Raw genomic sequence first — 16,854 nt, 5'->3', positions numbered from 1 at the left:
TAAAAAGAGAAGGCAACACTGTCTCTTCATGCATTCCTATAAAATAGAAGTTTATTACCATACATAAAATTTAGAGAACATTTAAGTGGTAAAGTGCAATGCAATGATTATGACCCAATAATATAATCCCTTTGTATGTAATGGAATGCTCCATTCTCTGCTGGCATCATCGCTGATTGGTCCACAGCAGAAACGAACGCCCATGTCTGAGTGTATAAAATGACAGAGCAACCTGTCTGGCGCCGAGGAGCGTCAGAAGATGGCGAGTGAGGAGAAAGTGTCAGTGGGTGTTGTGGTTGAGGAGAAGGTGTCAGTGGGGGTTGCGGGTAAATAAGAAGGTGTCAGTGGGGGTTGCGGGTGAGGAGAAGGTGTCAGTGGGGGTTGCAGCTATGGAGACGGAGACAGAGTCAGAGATGGTGCTGGAAGGGCTTAAAAATGTTGAAAAATTAAGGTGGGGGATGGAGCTACTCAAGAAGAGCAAAGAGCAAATCCAATGAGCCCAAGAGAGGTGGAGATGATGGTCAAAGTACTGGACCAGGACGACTACGACATTAAAAAAGGTCAGCAGCACATGTAGTGTACCTGTTTGAAGGACTTTATTTCATTCTAGTTTCACACAAAGCAATGTAAACGCCTAATTTGTAACATAGGTTTTTTTGTTTGTCAGAACGAAGAATTATCAGTGAGAAGGGCTGTTTAGATACCACTGATACCACTAATGTAACACTTGTTATCAAACAAGAAAAAATTGAAAAAGAAAAAGATATGAAAGAAGTTAGACACAAAGGTATTTCAGTGAACATGTGTAGACAACTAAATGCTTTGTGCACATACGTGTACCGTTATAATAACCAAAATGGCGCCTGTTTTCCAGAACATATGGAGGTTAAGCCCGCTATTATTACGATTGCGCCACAGGGACCAAAACATAAACTGATCTCGAGCAGCGTGCAAGGTGAGAAAATGAGAGTATTTCTGGCGTTGGATATAAATTACAGATATAGAAGTTTAATGGTAAAAAATTTTATTTCCTTGTTTCGTAGGGAAAGAAATCAAAGGGGATAGAAACCCAAGCGACATCAAGACCTGTTCTGCCACAATCCAGTAGCTCCTTTAAAGTGTAATACTATTTTTTTCACTTGTCATATTGTAAAAAATGTTGTACTTTTTTCCTGCAATAAAACTGTTGCATGAACACTGTGTGGTTTATTCAGGGTATTTTACAAATATTAGTTAATAAAGGTTAATATGACTTTATAACTTTAATAGTTTATAAAGGTATAAGTTTTTAAAGGGTAAATATGAATAGATTGGCAACATATATGCAAAGGGTAATAACACACGTGCTTTATACACGTGTAATGGTCTGCAGCCAGACAGCTGCAATATACATCTATACAAAACACAAGCCTGTGATGTGCGGATACCGCACCATGTGAGACTGGTACACACATATTTACATTTACAATTTACATACACACGCCCCCCATGTCGAGGAAGTATCGGAGGATTTTCGTGGATCGGTTGGAAGTTTATACACATTACACAACGGAAACAAGATTGGAACGAAAATATTTAACGGTACGACCAACCAAATGAGGCAACAATCGTCCATTTGGGCAGACTTTCAACCATCGTGTCACTACACACACTGACCCGACTTTTGAACGAGCGGACGTATGTCGGCTGGTTGAGCCAATTATTGGACAAAAACCCTGTAGTGTGTACCTAGCTTTAGGGTGTTTCCCCCGTCTTCTCGACTGAGCTGTCCTCTTTCCTCAATTTCAAACACAGATTACTGAGTATACCTACTACCAAACAATCTGCTTAATGCCTATTCTGTGCTAGTCTTTTTCCGCTCCTCCCCTTTTTTCTTATTTTCCCTTACCTACCTTCCCCCTTCCCCTTGCACCCATAATTCTGTTTGTATGATGTTATTGTTTATTCAAAAATGTTTTAATAACAAAATATTTACCTTATGCTGCCTTTCTCATTTTCTACTCTGTTTGTATTTATTACATGTGTCCTTTCAAAATTAAGAGTTAAAATAAATAAATAATGTATCCTCCATTTGTTACAATTTGGACAGCACTCATCCACACTCTCCCTTTTTTCTATCATTTGGGTGACTATTTGTGTGTATGTATTCAGTTGAGGGGAGCTTTTTTGTCTGTGCACGCTCCACTGAGTAGATCCCTTATGTGTACATGGTTAGATGGATTCCACGTGCGCACTGAGAGGCTGTGGTTTAATTGAAAACTTTGGAAAGGGGTTTTGTGTGTGCATTTCATAGCAGTTTGTGTGAGTGACTTAAGGCAGGGGGATCCAATGAGTAAATGCTACTACAAAAGAAGAAAATGTAAACAATGACTGCTGGCACCTAACTTTTGGGAGTAATTTCTATTAAATTAATTTGATGGCTCCTTAAAGTGGTAGAAACCCCTGACCACAACGCAGTATTTATTGTGATTCAACCAAGGGACTCTGCAGCAATGGGGCGTAGCTGTAGAAGAGGTCCTCCCAGTGTAGGATGTGAGCAAATCACATTATTATTATCGTTTATTTGTAAGGCGCCACAAGGTTTCCGCAGCGCCGTACATGGTACAAACAGTAGACTATACAGGGTAAGACAGTACAGAACATTAAACACAAAGTACCAGTACTTCAGAAACTCCAGGCAGGCAGATACAGTAGAGACGGAGTGGAAGAACAGGTATGGAGACAGGAAGGAAGATGGGCCCTGCTCATACGAGCTTACATCCTAAGGGAGGGTAAACAGAATCAGGTACATAAGGGAGCCAGTGAAGCAACGGGGAGAGAGAAAGGGGACAGGGGAGAACCAAAAGAGGTGAGAGGTTAAGTGGATGGTTGGTAGGCCTTAAGGAACAGGTAGGCTCACATGAGACTCACATTCTATTCTTGAGTGACCTCTGTAGCCAAATACCCCCAAAGTAGCAAATTTCCTGCATGCTTGCCAACTTTTCATGTCTCCCCTTCGGGAGATCCCAGAAGGGGTGGCCCTCCCTCCTGCCATACAATGTCACAGTTTGCGGCATTTGCATATCGGGGGCTAGGCTTAATGATGCAAATCCCTTCATTAAGCCCTGCCTACGTCTGAGATCTGGGATGGGGTCTGTTGTCAAAATTCAGGAGGCTAGCGAGCTTTCCAGGAGAGTAGGCAAGTATGTTTCCTGGTTGTGTTGCAATAAATATTGTGGGTGACTGGGGCTTTCCGGGGGATTTTGTGGGTTACTAGAGTTGCGTTAATAGAGTTCTACATCATTTTGTCCACCAATGGCTTCATTTGTGAGTGGGAGTGGGCATGATTGCAGAATCTTGTAATTGTACAGATTTTGGATGTTGTATAAATACACTGTAAGAACTGATGCTCTCACTTTTATTTTACATTTCTCTTTACATACAGAGGGCCACAGGGAGACCCGCTCTTCTTTTCACAGGACCAAATTTTCTGCGCGGTCCGTGCTGGGGTTGGTTCACATTGACGGATGGACCCTATACTGTGGGATTCCCTGTTATAGTGTGACCAACCCACTGCAAAAGTAACCAGCCCAGGTTATAGCTCTGATGAATGCGTGCATTTTTATGCAAAATTCCAAATTGGTCCCACTGTGTGCAGTAATACACACAGCAGTTATGAGGAAGTGGATATTAGTAAATGTAGTTCTTTCAGGGACTTCACATGTGTATTAGAGAGTTAGAATTCCTACTAGTGCACATGACATGTGGCCCATGAGGTGCGGGTAGAGTGAAGGTCCTCATATAGCATAGTTTGGGGATCTTTTCTCTATACCACTTGATTCTGTGTGTTGCCAAAGTGCCTGTGCTGCATGCAAACACCGAACATGGTTTACATTCTGCTCCTATCTTATTTTGGTTCTTCTATAGGATGGAACTGTTCTGGTAGTGCCCATGGGCATGTCTGTGGTACAGCAATGTCATGCTTTATTCAAAGGTTATTTAAAGCTCATTTTAACATCAGTGTATATGCATATTCATATGTTTGCTGGGTTATATAAGTTTGTTGAACATACAGTAAAATTTATTTGTCCTGTTTTTGCTTAGAACCCCCCTGTATCAAAGATGAAAAAGATGATTTTATCTTTTAGGCACATCCTGCTTAATGCATGGCTGTCAACTTTATTATTATTATCATAGTTCTGTAAGAAGCCACAGTGCTTCACGGAGCTGTACAGCAGGGAAAACAGGACATACATAAAACAGGGACAAGAAAAACAAAATAAATGCAGACATGAAAACAAATGGTATGGAGGGCCCTGCTCATGAGAGAGCTTACATTGTAAGTGAAAGAGGGCACTGCTGAAACAAAATTAGCGATTGTGTTTTGGAGTGAAGATTGGGACAGTTGTGAGGGTGTATTAGTGTGGGTAGTATCATCGGGGGATAAGGTAAGCTCTAATAAAGAGAATTTTGTGGACAGGAGAAGTCTTGTAGGCAGGAGTGAGAGGTGGTTACCAGAGATAAGACAAGTCACAGGCCCCCGGGACGCCCCATCATAGCTGGTACAGGATCAATTACTTAGAATCTGTCCGAAGTTATAGATGGATATTTACAACCTCTGGTCCAGAGAACTCCAGCATATCTCAGGGATACTAAGGATTTTCTAGATAGATTGTCCCATATTGAATGGAAAAATAGCTATATTTTGGTTACGGCCGATGTCCGTGCACTTTACACGATCATTAGACATGATCTTGGTATCAAAGCAGTTTCCCATTTTTTGAATACTACGGACATGGACGAACACCTTAAAGAATTCATCAATGAATCCATTCTGTTTATATTAAATAATAACTATTTTAGGTTTGATGAAGACTACTATCTGCAGTGCATTGGCACTGCTATGGGCACCAGGTTCGTACCCAGCTACGCGAACCTTTTCATGGCCCTATGGGAGGAAGAATGGGTGAGGGGTTCGTGTGGCTTGGGGGCAAACCTGGTGCTATGGATTCGTTTTATCGATGATATTTTCTTTATATGGGATGGTCCTCAGTCTACACTGACAGAATTCTGTGAACAGCTTAATGCTAATCCATTCCATGTTGAATTAACATTTAACTGTAGTCCTTATACCGTGAATTTCCTTGATATTTCTGTCTACATCAAAGATCGTGTTGTACATACCAAGACCTATAAAAAACCGACAGATAGATCTAGTTATGTGCATTTTGAGAGTCATTATCACAAAAATTGGCTCTCCAATATACCAACAGGGCAAATGAAACGTTTGAAGAGAAATTGTACTGAAGTGGATATATATAATGAACAACTTTGTGAATTAAAGAACAGCTTTAGAGATAGAGGATATAAGGATGATCTATTAAATAAGGCTGAAACTTTAGTTCATGAGTGGGACAAAAGTAGTGTGGCCATTGATGAGGAGAAATCGATAAAAACCGGCCGTAATAGATATGAATGGGCCTTCACGTCTCAATATAATGCAGCTCACAAACAGATAGAAAAGGCGTTTCAGAAACACTGGAGAATTCTGAAAAATGTTCCTGTGATAGGTGCCAATTTACCTGATGCACCTCTGTTTGTGTATAGAAAAGCCCCTAACATCAAAGATGCTATTGTTAGAAGTGTAACTTTTGATGTTGGCCATTCCCATATAAAAAGTGTTGGATTTTATAGGTGTGGCATGTGTATCATGTGTAGGAACACACCTTCCACCTGTAGTAAATTAGTTTCCTTTGTCAGAGAACACCACATCTACTCTATTCGTCAATTTATTACCTGTAATATGAAGAATGTCATATATGCAATTGAATGCTTCTGTCATCTTCTGTATGTTGGCCGAACCACTACGCCTCTAAAAACCAGACTAAGAGAACATGTCAATAACATAAAGAATGGTCTGGAAACCCACACGTTGTCTGAACATTTTAAAAAAATACATCAATGTAATCCTAAAGATATTATTAATTTCTGGGGGATAGAACGAACTGAACCTCATTGGAGGTATAGAAATACACTTCAGAGACTAGCAAAGGCAGAAATGAGGTGGATTTTCCAGTTGAAGACCCTGACACCTAGAGGGCTCAATGCTGATTTTGAGCTAAAATGGTTTTTATGAATATATTTTTTTTAATATTTTATGTATTAAACCAGCGGGCTTTGTTTCTTTTAATCATAGAGTCCCCTCTCTTATGTCCTTCAGTCCAGAGTCCCCTACTGAATTATACCTTTAGGATATGTACCTTTAGGATATGTGCTTTAGAGGTATGCCCACTATATCCTCGGTATAAACTAGGGATGTTTGTCTTTTCTTTTTATGTTTATTTTATATTGTGTATATATATACTTTACAGGATCGTTTTTGTTGTGAATCTGATTGATCATTTTGTATTTCCATGTATATCCCGCTGGAACTTTGGTACTATTACTATTACCGTTTACATCTGGATGATAAGTGCGCATGTGCACTATCAAGATATCTCAAGCCTCTCTTTGGCCTCTACTCCCGATGATGTATGCGGCTCAAGCGGTGATCATGTGATACAAAGAGGGAGATGATTCGCTGGGCGCAACACGTGATCGGAGGAAGCGGTCATAAAAGTCTATGGAAGTGCCGGACCTGTCACCTTGATAAAGAGTCCCTGTGACTTGAAACGCGTTGGCTGAAAGGAGGCACTTGACAGCAAGACGGTGGAGTTACCTCTGCGCTTTTTTTGAGAACTTACTGGACTCGGGTAATACCCACGTTGACGCTGTACATGCTGTATTTATTTTATTTCTGGTACGCATATTTAGCTACCCTTTTATATTCATTTATACAAATAAAACAGTATTATGCTATGATATTCCTTTTTTTTATTGTGATTGCATCGCTGGAGAAAAGTATGGAGGATATGACCATCTCTCCATTGGATGTTATCAGAAGTGCTGTGGTACAAGACACGTGTTTGTAAGCCTAATACCTTTGGGGATTTCCTCACGTGGTGTGAACGATTTGACCTATCTAGACACTCCATAAAGGGACACAGACCCCAGGGTTTTTATATGCTTCACCTGTTTGTACTATACTGCTCTATGTTTCCTCCATGTTTTGTGTTACAGTGATTCGCCATATGACACTGGCATTCATTTATTTGTGACCCAATCAGCGCCAAAAGGTATACTATCTATGTATTATATGTGATTTTGTTAAGAAGTTGGTGACTTCTTTTTGTAGACCTTAGGCAGCGTTTGGGATTCAGCATTAGCGCCCATTCTTGAAATAATTTGCTTCCAGAGGTAGATCTAAGAGGGCGAGATGGAGAGTATTTTGATATGAGATTTGAGATGTATCAAAGGTGTTGTTGTTGAGGGTTGGTAGATTAGGGTGAGTAATTTGAATTTGATTCTGGACAGGGACGCCTTCAGAAATCATGGGGCCCAGTATGCCCCCCCGATGAGCGCCCCCCCATGAGCAACAGCGCAGCACATACTTACCTGGGGGCCCGCTGTCTTGCAGTCCGCTGGTCTCCCTGCGATCATGTGATCTGGCTGTCACAGGCAGATCACATGATCGCAGGGGGAATGATTCCTCCACCCCTGCGATCGCATTATGGTGCCTGGCTGTCACGGTGACAGCCAGGCTGAAGACAGAGTAGCGGAGAATTTTGCTAGCATGTTGGTGTCAGGTTAGCTCATGAATGAATGAGTGAGATCCTGCAGTCTCAACTGGTATTGACTAGACTTCCCTAGAGGTGCGGAGTCTAACAAGATTGAAGGTATTCACCAGGGATTCCCGCAAGGGAATTTGGGCTTCCGCTGCTTCCACACTGCAGGTCGCGGCCCTCCAGGGACGTTCCCAGTGAGACAGGTGGAGAACAGATCTAAACAACAGAAGAAATATCCAATTCGGACATCAAATGGTGATAATAAGTATTACCACTTTATTGTAAAATATAAATACAAAGTTCAATGAAGGTTGAGTAAACTGCAAATGATGGTCACGATGATATACAAGAAAGTAGGAACCGTCAGCAAAAGTTCAGTAGTGTAGATAGATTACCCTACGAGCATAATCACAACAAGGACCACTAAGGAGTGGAACATAATACACAGTTCAATGAAGTTTACTGGAGATGAGCAGATCAATGAAATCCATATTTGCAGCAACGATGAACCACAGCTCACCACAGGGATGTAAAACGAGTCAGCAGTAGACAACGGTGCAGGTAACGTAAATAGCAAATGTTGATCCCAGCGACCACCACGGATAAGTGAAACCACTACACAAAAGATCAGCAAAGTCCAGATATGTACAGCAATGAAGAGCCACAGCTTACCACAAGGATGTGGAACGGGACAGCAGTAGTCAGCGGTGCAGGCAGGGTAAATAGCGGGCGTTGATCACAGCGATTACCATGGGTAAGTGGAACTGGTACGCGGAGATCAGCAGGGTCCAGACATACACAGCAACGATGAGCCACAGCTTACCACAAGGATGTGAAATGAGACAACAGTAGTCAGCGGTGCAGGCAGAGTAGGTAGTAGGTGCTGATTATAGCGATTACCACAGGTAGTTGAACAGGTGTGCAGAGATCAATGGAGTCCAGACATACAGCAGCGATGAAGCACAGCTTACCACAGAGATGTGGAACAGGACAGCAGTAGTCAGCAGTACAGGCCGAGTAGGTAGCGAGTGTTGATCGTAGCGATTACCACAGGTAGTGGAACAGGTGCGCAGAGATCAGTGGAGCCAGACATACAGCAGCGATGAAGCACAGCTTACCACAGAGATGTGGAACAGGACAGCAGTAGTCAGCAGTACAGGCCGAGTAGGTAGCGAGTGTTGATCGTAGCGATTACCACAGGTAGTGGAACAGGTGCGCAGAGATCAGTGGAGCCAGACATACAGCAGCGATGAAGCACAGTTTACCACAGGATATGAATCACGGAGGAGGCATCAGAATCAGGTCAGGTATACCTTGAAGAACCAGCAACGAGAAGGTGAAAGGAGGGGACCTTATAAAGGGGGGCTGACCAATGGCAGAACTGACTAACACACAGGTGAAGTAATCACAGGTGCAAACCATGGCTGACTGCCTGTACTAAGAAGAGAGGTTTAAAGTGATAGTCAGTGTTTAAAGGCTCGAGTGGAGATTCCCGGGGAGCGGAGTGTGACAGTTGAATAAGAAAAGGGAGTATTCTAGCAATGTTTCTAAGGTGGAGTTGACAGAACTGGGAAAGAGTCTGGATGTGAGGAATAAAGCAGAGGGCGGAGTCAAATGTGACACCAAAGCAACGAGCTTGGGAGAGTGAGGAAATTGTGGTGGTTTTGATGGTGAGGGAGATTTGAGGTGAGGAGGGAAGATGATTTTAATAATATGTCCTTAAAAATTGTTCTCCCTGATTTTTTTTTTGACCTTATATTAAATAGTCAATGAAATTCTCACAATTCATCCTCTGGGCTTACATAGGCTTCTTTGCTGCCCTTCTTGACACCAGGCCATCCTCCAAAAGTCTTACAGTTCACATGAAAGCTTAGTTTGTTATATTAGTTTGAAATTTAGTATTCTGGCTTGTTTGCATTGTGATTTGATTGCATATTTTTACCCTAAAAATACACAGTGCTTTATACTGTATTGAATTGTTTCATTTATTTTTTTATAGACTTTGAATTTTTAATGCAGTATTTGAGGTGTGTTCCTAACTATATGTGTCTGATGTATTGTTTTAAAACGTTGTTATACTTTATACTGTAAGCACTTGATAAAGGGCACCAGACCTTGTACATCACAGCACTTGAGTATTGTGCAATCACAGTAGAGATTGATGTGTGCTCCGGATGTGTGCGCCAGAGTTTTTCATTTTTCCTTTATTGGATTACAGGTATTGCCATCTAATGAGTATCATGCAAACAAAATGTTATATTTGTATGAGTTATGTTACAATTAAAATAATACTGTAACACGTCGTGCCCAAACTAGCATAACCCCACCCAGCTAGTGACTCCCTTGTGTCTGCTTAATGGTTAATATTCACTTCAGGAGGAAGCAGGAATATTTTAAAATTCACATGTCCAAACACATCAGCACTTGGACACCGAGTGAGTGGCTCGGCAGCCATTCAATCAGAGCTCTTGACAAAAGCTGCCAGTTAAAAATCAGAGTACTCCTGCCTCATTAAGCAGGAGAATTGAGTTTGATCACGTATCTTTTAAACAAAATATGTATCTTATGAATGGTAGGCGTCCCAGATGCCTCATTCATCTTGGAACGCAATGTGAATGCAATTTACACTTTTTTAAAATCGGATGTAAACTCCGTGCAGGTACGCCTGCATTAGAGTACAAGCGGACCTTAAGAAATATTTCCATTTGAATATGTGTAAGTATGCTCTGGCTATACTTTACTTGCTGTATGCAGACAGACAGAACACGCTGCAGAATATGTAAAATGGATATGTGCAATACAGTCCTTTCAGAATATATATATTGTGGCAATTGGGAAACTTTGCCGCCTTCTACTAGAGGAAAGAGTGGTGGGAAACCACAGCCTAAAAGTGCAGAGAGGGTTAAAACACACACACCGAAAAACTAAAAGGTGACCACACACACACACACACACACAAAAACAAAAAACCTGACCGATTAAGGATCTAACTGTGATAGCCAGAGTTTAGGGCTACTGTTTATTTCTGTGAATGTTTTGTTTGATTACTGAACACACTGCCAAGACTGTTTTTCCATCTTGACAAGTAAATAAACATCAAAGTGCTTCAGCAGAAACTTGTGTGAGGAACCTAATCTGCTTATCGGTTGACAGCTTTACCTTTACAGTGTTACACCCAGCAGAGTTAACCTACCACCATGAAATAAAGACACAGAGACTTGTTTTGGCTAAAGGTCAAAAATGTATTGAAAGATCAATATATTGAGAAGAGGTGGCCAATATAAGCAGACCAATCAGCCCCCAGGCCACACCGATAAACTATAATCTCTGCCCCAATAAATTGGGCACGTCTAAGCGTTAAATGCCATTCTACCCCATTTGGCTCATTAGCTGAGGCCCGCCCGCCTAAGCGGAGCCCCATAACCCAGAAGGGTTATTCTCACTAATTGCCCAATCCCTTTAGGGGAGAGTGCCTACCACGCCTTGAATGTGACCAAATTGGCCGCTGATTGGGCGTCTTACCGCCAATATGTAAACTTTATTTGTGAAAATTTCACTGAACTGACCTGACAAAAATATGTAACCCAACGCTAAAACCCCCCCCAAAAAAAAAAAAAGGAATATATATATATATATATATATATATATATATATATATATATATATATAAAACAAGAGCAAAAATAGGACCCGGGTGGGCGGGAAAACGCTCCAGACGGCAAGACGGCAAGGGGAAGCTAACTGCTCATTCCTGAACCTTATCCTCCTTCCCCACTATAATCCTACCCCCTACGTTCCCCCTGATTGGCTGACTCTTGACCCATTCCCCCAGCAAAGTTAACTCTTGCTATACCCGGTACTTTCTCTTACCTGCCCCCTCAGCGTTTATGTTATTTCGGGCTAATCTCCGCCCTCTGTTATTCTAATCCGCTTATCGGTTGACATCTTTACCTTTACAGTGGTACACCCAGCAGAGTTAACCTACCACCATGAAATAAAGACACAGAGACTTGTTTTGGCTAAAATGAAAGGTCAGAAATTTATTGAAAGATCAATATATTGAGAAGAGGTGGACAATATAAGCAGACCAATCAGCCCCGAGGCCACACCCATAAGCTATAATCTCTGCCCCCAATAAATTGGGCATGTCTAGGAGTTAAATGCCATTCTACCCCATTTAGCTCATTAGCTGAGGCCCGCTAGCCTAAGCGGAGCCCCATAATCCCGAAGGGTTAGTCTCACTAATTGCCCAATCCCTTTAGGGGAGAGTGCCTACCACACCTTGAATGTGACCAAATTGGCCGCTGATTGGGCTGCTTACCTCCACAGCTAGGTTCCCGAAGTTAGGAACCTAAGCCCGCCACTAACTTGACCTCTCATAGCCAAACAAGGCCACTGAAAATCTGCTCCACAAAATACGACAACCCCATCTCCGACAAATGTACCCCATCTGATCTATAAAGATTTGTGAAACGCGCTTTGATGGACGGGTAGCTGATAAACTCACCCCCTACCTTCAAGAATATTCTCCTCACAGCCCTGTTAACCTTCCCGCGAGTCTTTTCAATACGAGCTGGTCTATCCGCTCCCCTCCAATTAATTCTAGGGAGGATGTCCGACCAAATGAGGTGCACTGCTGGCCAATGTAACTTAATTGCTCCAACATCCGCTTTGATACTTTCTATGAGTTCAAACCTTTCCACTTACCCAAATCATTGCCCCCAAGGTGAATTATAAGTACAGAAGGTCGCCCAAATTTCACCTCGCTATCCATCAGACCTTTTAATAGCGACTCCCAACGCAGCCACCTGAGACCTATCCACCTAACTGAAATTGCCCGGGGATATCTGCTCAAGTTATGAGCAGGGCCACTTTTACTGGCACAAAAAAACGAATGAATGGCCAACCAGCCATATATTTTGGCCATCCTGTCGTGGACCTGCAAGATGGATTGCAATGAACATAAAACAAGAGTCATAACACACACCTAGTAAATAAAGGAGAGGAACACTACAATGTATGCAAGATAGGGTGACCCATGCGAAGGTAAAACTAGAAACCCCGGGGTGCCAATCAGGCCATCGAAGAAAAGAAAATGGAAAATCCCTCCACGCCTCCTTTCAACAAGACAAGCAACACATGTCATGGTTCAACCTCATGAAATTGTGGCAAATAACCCTAAAGCGCAATAGATGGCCGAACATACTTTCTAAAACACTTTGACTTCCACCTACCCAACGCCATAATAGACTGTTCTGAAACACCCTCTTCAGCCGCTACTATAGCCGTTCATATTCTAAAAGAATGAGTCCCATAATCTGCCATATTCAAGCCAAGCTTCGCAATGCACTTCTTAAAGACAGCTGAAAACTGGTACTTCGTAAGGGGGTACCCATCTCGGTGCCTAAGCCAATTACCACCAGGGGTGGGGGCCATATCCCTATACAATCTAGCTAGCGCAACTGGACAAACTGCAATGTCCCTATTGCTATGCAAGGAAATTCACCAGATCCGTCATCGATCTATGTATCTTACAAGCTATGCTATCGTTCTTAACCACAACATTCTTGTGAAGTAACCCAGACCCAATCGCTAATCTAGACGATGCCACCAACTCACCTATTCTGAATGCACCGAAAAATGCCATTGCAAAAGCCAACCGGAACAAAGTGGCCTCAAATGCATCGCTAGCAACTGCTGGAATAATATTGACAAGACCAGCCAACAATCCTTTATCAATAGACCTACGCCTGTCTTCCACCGTAGGGGAAATCCTAGCCCATCCCCTTAAGGCCTTGCGGACCAAAACATGCTTAGTAACATCCCGACTACCGTGCAACTACAGAAAAAAGGAAATACCTGCCAAAGCCGAAACCATATAGGGCTTCGATTTTCCCGCATGAAAACAATGCCACACAAAAGACAGTATACACTGCTGATCAGTCTTACCTTCAGCATCCCTCAAAAACCTCAAAGCCGGAGGAGAGGTAGCCTTTTGGTTATTGATAGCATGCACTACCCCCATATTATCACACCAGAAAGTTATACTTCTATTGCCAAGGCGATTACCCCACAATTCCATTGCCACAATAATTGGGAACAATTCCAGCAACAGGAGATTCCTCGTGAGACCTTCCTGCTGCCAAGAAAGGGGCCACGATGCCGCACACAACTCCCCATCCAGGTAAGCACCAAAACCAGACGAGCCAGCCGCATCCGTAAACAATTGAAGCTCGACATTATTGGCGGCAGGGGACATCCACAAACAAACGCCATTGAAGCTCTCCAAAAACAAACGCCACATATCCAAATCGTCCCTAATCTCCTTGGATATCCTTACCAAATAACGGGATTTCGTAACCCCAACTGTAGCTCTCTCCAACTTCTGACAAAAAAACCCTACTCATGGGGATAACACGACAAGCAAAGTTAAGTAGACCAAGCAGTGATTGAACTTGCTTTAACTGTACCTTACCCTCAACCAGCAACGAGTCAATCACACCCCTCAACTTAGCCACTTTCTCCATAGACAGCCTACAGCACTCTGCTCTAGTGTTAATTTTGATACGCAGGTATGACAATTTCTCCGTCAGACATTCCGATTTGTCTGCTGCCACTGGAACTCCCATAACTCTAACCGATGAGTGAGTGGAAAACAACAAATCCTGACACACCGAGGACCCACTTGGCCCAATGAACAAGAAATCATCCAAGTAATGGACCACTCCTCTTAGGGCATTCTCTTCTGGGATGCCCTCCTCCACACGTGGCACAGGCATGCTTTAACCTACAGGCCACACCTCAGTCACAATGACCTCCGTTATATGCAAAACATCTACCCCGAAAGGGCTGGCCCAATCTATTCGGGTGTTGCCTCTGCCTCATCACACTTGCATCACTCACTCCTGATCTAGGCATAGTAACCTCTAGCCACACCTCCACACCCTTACAACCTAAATCCATCACCATAATACCATCCTGTTTCCTGCGAAATGCCTCGTCATACCCCATCCACATGTTACCTCTAGAGCGGGTATACATCCCCTGGATCAAGAATATGTATTTGATAATGTTCATGTGCTCTTCTGGCCTGCTCTCCAAGTAACAAGCCGCAAATACCAGGAAACCCTCCAACCAATTGGAAAAACTTCTATAAGCCTCCTCACCCACGCCAGAGTGTGACATTGCTGCTGCCAAAGCATCCTTAGCCTTGTTAGTAATGGCAAACAAATCCACAAATCGGCCCGTGGGTATCTTGCCACGCACCCTGTTTCTAATGTCCTGCAGGACGGCTGAATTGGAACAGCGCACCACATCATTACCAGTCATCCTGCCCCTGGAGCTGGCATTCTCCACCACCGCCCGCCGGCGGGTACTACCCAACTTCCTCTCCAGCAGCCTTAATAACCTTGTGTCCGAACTCCTGGACCTAGCTGGAACCTCACTCCCAGAGGAAGAAGAGCCTGAATCAGAGCTCACACCCGACACCCCACTGGCATGCTCACCGACTGCCTCACGGCCCCTACCGTCCACTCCTGATGAAGGTCCCGCCGCGGCCGTAGAGGCGGCTTCCACATAAGAAGCACGCCTGGACCCCCGGCCTGATGACGTACACCTGGTCGAACCTGCAGAGGAGAAAACAGAAAAAGAGCTCCCTGGACCAGGTGCCGAGGCCCCTGCAAGCAATGATAGTTCCGAATTATGCTCTAACAATCTAGGCTCAGCAACCATAATCGGACCAGGGTTGCTGAATGGGGTTAATTAAATTTAAGGCAACAGTCCAGGGGGTGCCTCGAGAACCTGCCAGGGAGGACGCATGACCCTGCCCTGAACCTGGACCTCCTGCCACCATCTGCTCGTCCCGAGTACCTAAGTCACTGAAGGGGCTAACGCGGATGTCTGTGTGCAGTCAGACCTTGAAAGAACCAAAGCAACAAGGGCCTAGTGGTTCGCATTTCTGCCTCACAGCACTGGGGTCATGAGTTCGATTCCCGACCATGGCCTTATCTGTGTGAAGTTTTATGTTCTCCCTGTGTTTGCGTGGGTTTCCTCCGGGTGCTCCGGTTTCCTCCCACACTCCAAAAACATACTGGTAGGTTAATTGGCTGCTATCAAAATTGACCCTAGTCTCTCCCTCTGTCTGTCTATGTCTGTATGTGAGTGTGTGTCTATATTAGGGAATTTAGACTGTAAGCTCCAATGGGGCAGGGACTGATGTGAATGAGTTCTCTGTACAGCGCTGTGGAATTAGTTGCGCTATATTAATAAATGATGATGATGATGAACAGAAACTGTGGAAGCAAAGGCACTGTGGTTAAACCAGTGAGTACTGGGACAGGTAGGAACAGAAAAGTAGGGTCCATAGGCAGGGGCGGAGGGGGGTGGATAGCAAGTAGGAAGGCCGAGGGTTGGGGCCGAAACTGTGTAAGGAAAGGGAGGGAGCCTTTGGTTATGCGGGGCCCAGCCAGAGCTACCACTCAGCCATGGGAAGGAAGGATGAGAGAAGGGGGGGTAGGGCGTGTGGCTAGGACCCTGACCCGCAGACCAAGAAGGAAGGTGCCCAGCAAAAGGGGGGCTGGACTTGGCTGGGTACACGGGATGAAAAGCAGGGGGGGAAGGAGGTGGATGCCATCCGTTGCAGAGGGCCGGGACCCCCTTCGCAAAGGGGTCGAGGTGCCTGGGGGGGCAGCAGTCGCTGGGGAAGAGATAAAGAGGAGGGCGAGGTATACACAGGCTGGCCATAGGTAGGGACATCGGAGGACCTGCAGGAAAGTAAAGGACTGACTGGCCTGTGTGAAACAGTAATGGGGGGGTTACTTGTCTCCATGCCCTGTGTCCCTAACGCTACGGGTACAGGCTGGGACACAGGGGATGTAAAAGTGTTAGATGGGGGAGGGATTGTTACTGGTGCCCCCTGCTAATAGTGCTTCTCCCCCTGCTATGCTGACCAACTGGCCTAATGGGAGAGTAATAAATGACACCCCCAAATCATTGTTGGCAGGGGCAATTGCAGGCGGTCCTGGAGCGGCCGTACCTAAGATGGCTGTGGTGGCTCCTTTGTCTACCCGCGCATGCGCGGCCGGGTGCCCACGTGCCTGTGCGCGATTGCGGTGCCCCCCTTCCACCACCGCTTCTCCCCCCCAGCCATGCTGACCGACTAGCGCCCGTGGGGGGGAGGAATCAAAGAGGGGCCATAGACATTGGTGGCAGC

The 16,854-nt window shown here is 44.2% G+C and overlaps 1 protein-coding gene across 1 annotated transcript; it reads left to right on the top strand.

Moving 5' to 3' along the window:
* The first annotated feature begins 390 nt into the window (after positions 1 to 390).
* LOC142100254 (uncharacterized) lies at positions 391 to 15,222 on the top strand. Its single transcript, XM_075184185.1, has 5 exons — positions 391 to 560; positions 668 to 787; positions 875 to 955; positions 1,044 to 1,104; positions 14,931 to 15,222. Exons 1-5 carry the CDS (start codon positions 494 to 496, stop codon positions 15,220 to 15,222), a joined length of 621 nt encoding a protein of 206 aa, XP_075040286.1. The 5' UTR covers positions 391 to 493.
* The last annotated feature ends 1,632 nt before the right edge of the window (positions 15,223 to 16,854 follow it).

The sequence above is a fragment of the Mixophyes fleayi genome, chromosome 8 (assembly GCF_038048845.1).
Source record: "Mixophyes fleayi isolate aMixFle1 chromosome 8, aMixFle1.hap1, whole genome shotgun sequence".
NCBI classification, from domain to species: Eukaryota; Metazoa; Chordata; class Amphibia; order Anura; family Limnodynastidae; genus Mixophyes; species Mixophyes fleayi.
Note: the sequence above shows the minus strand (reverse complement) of the source record. Positions and strands in the feature narration are given on the sequence as shown.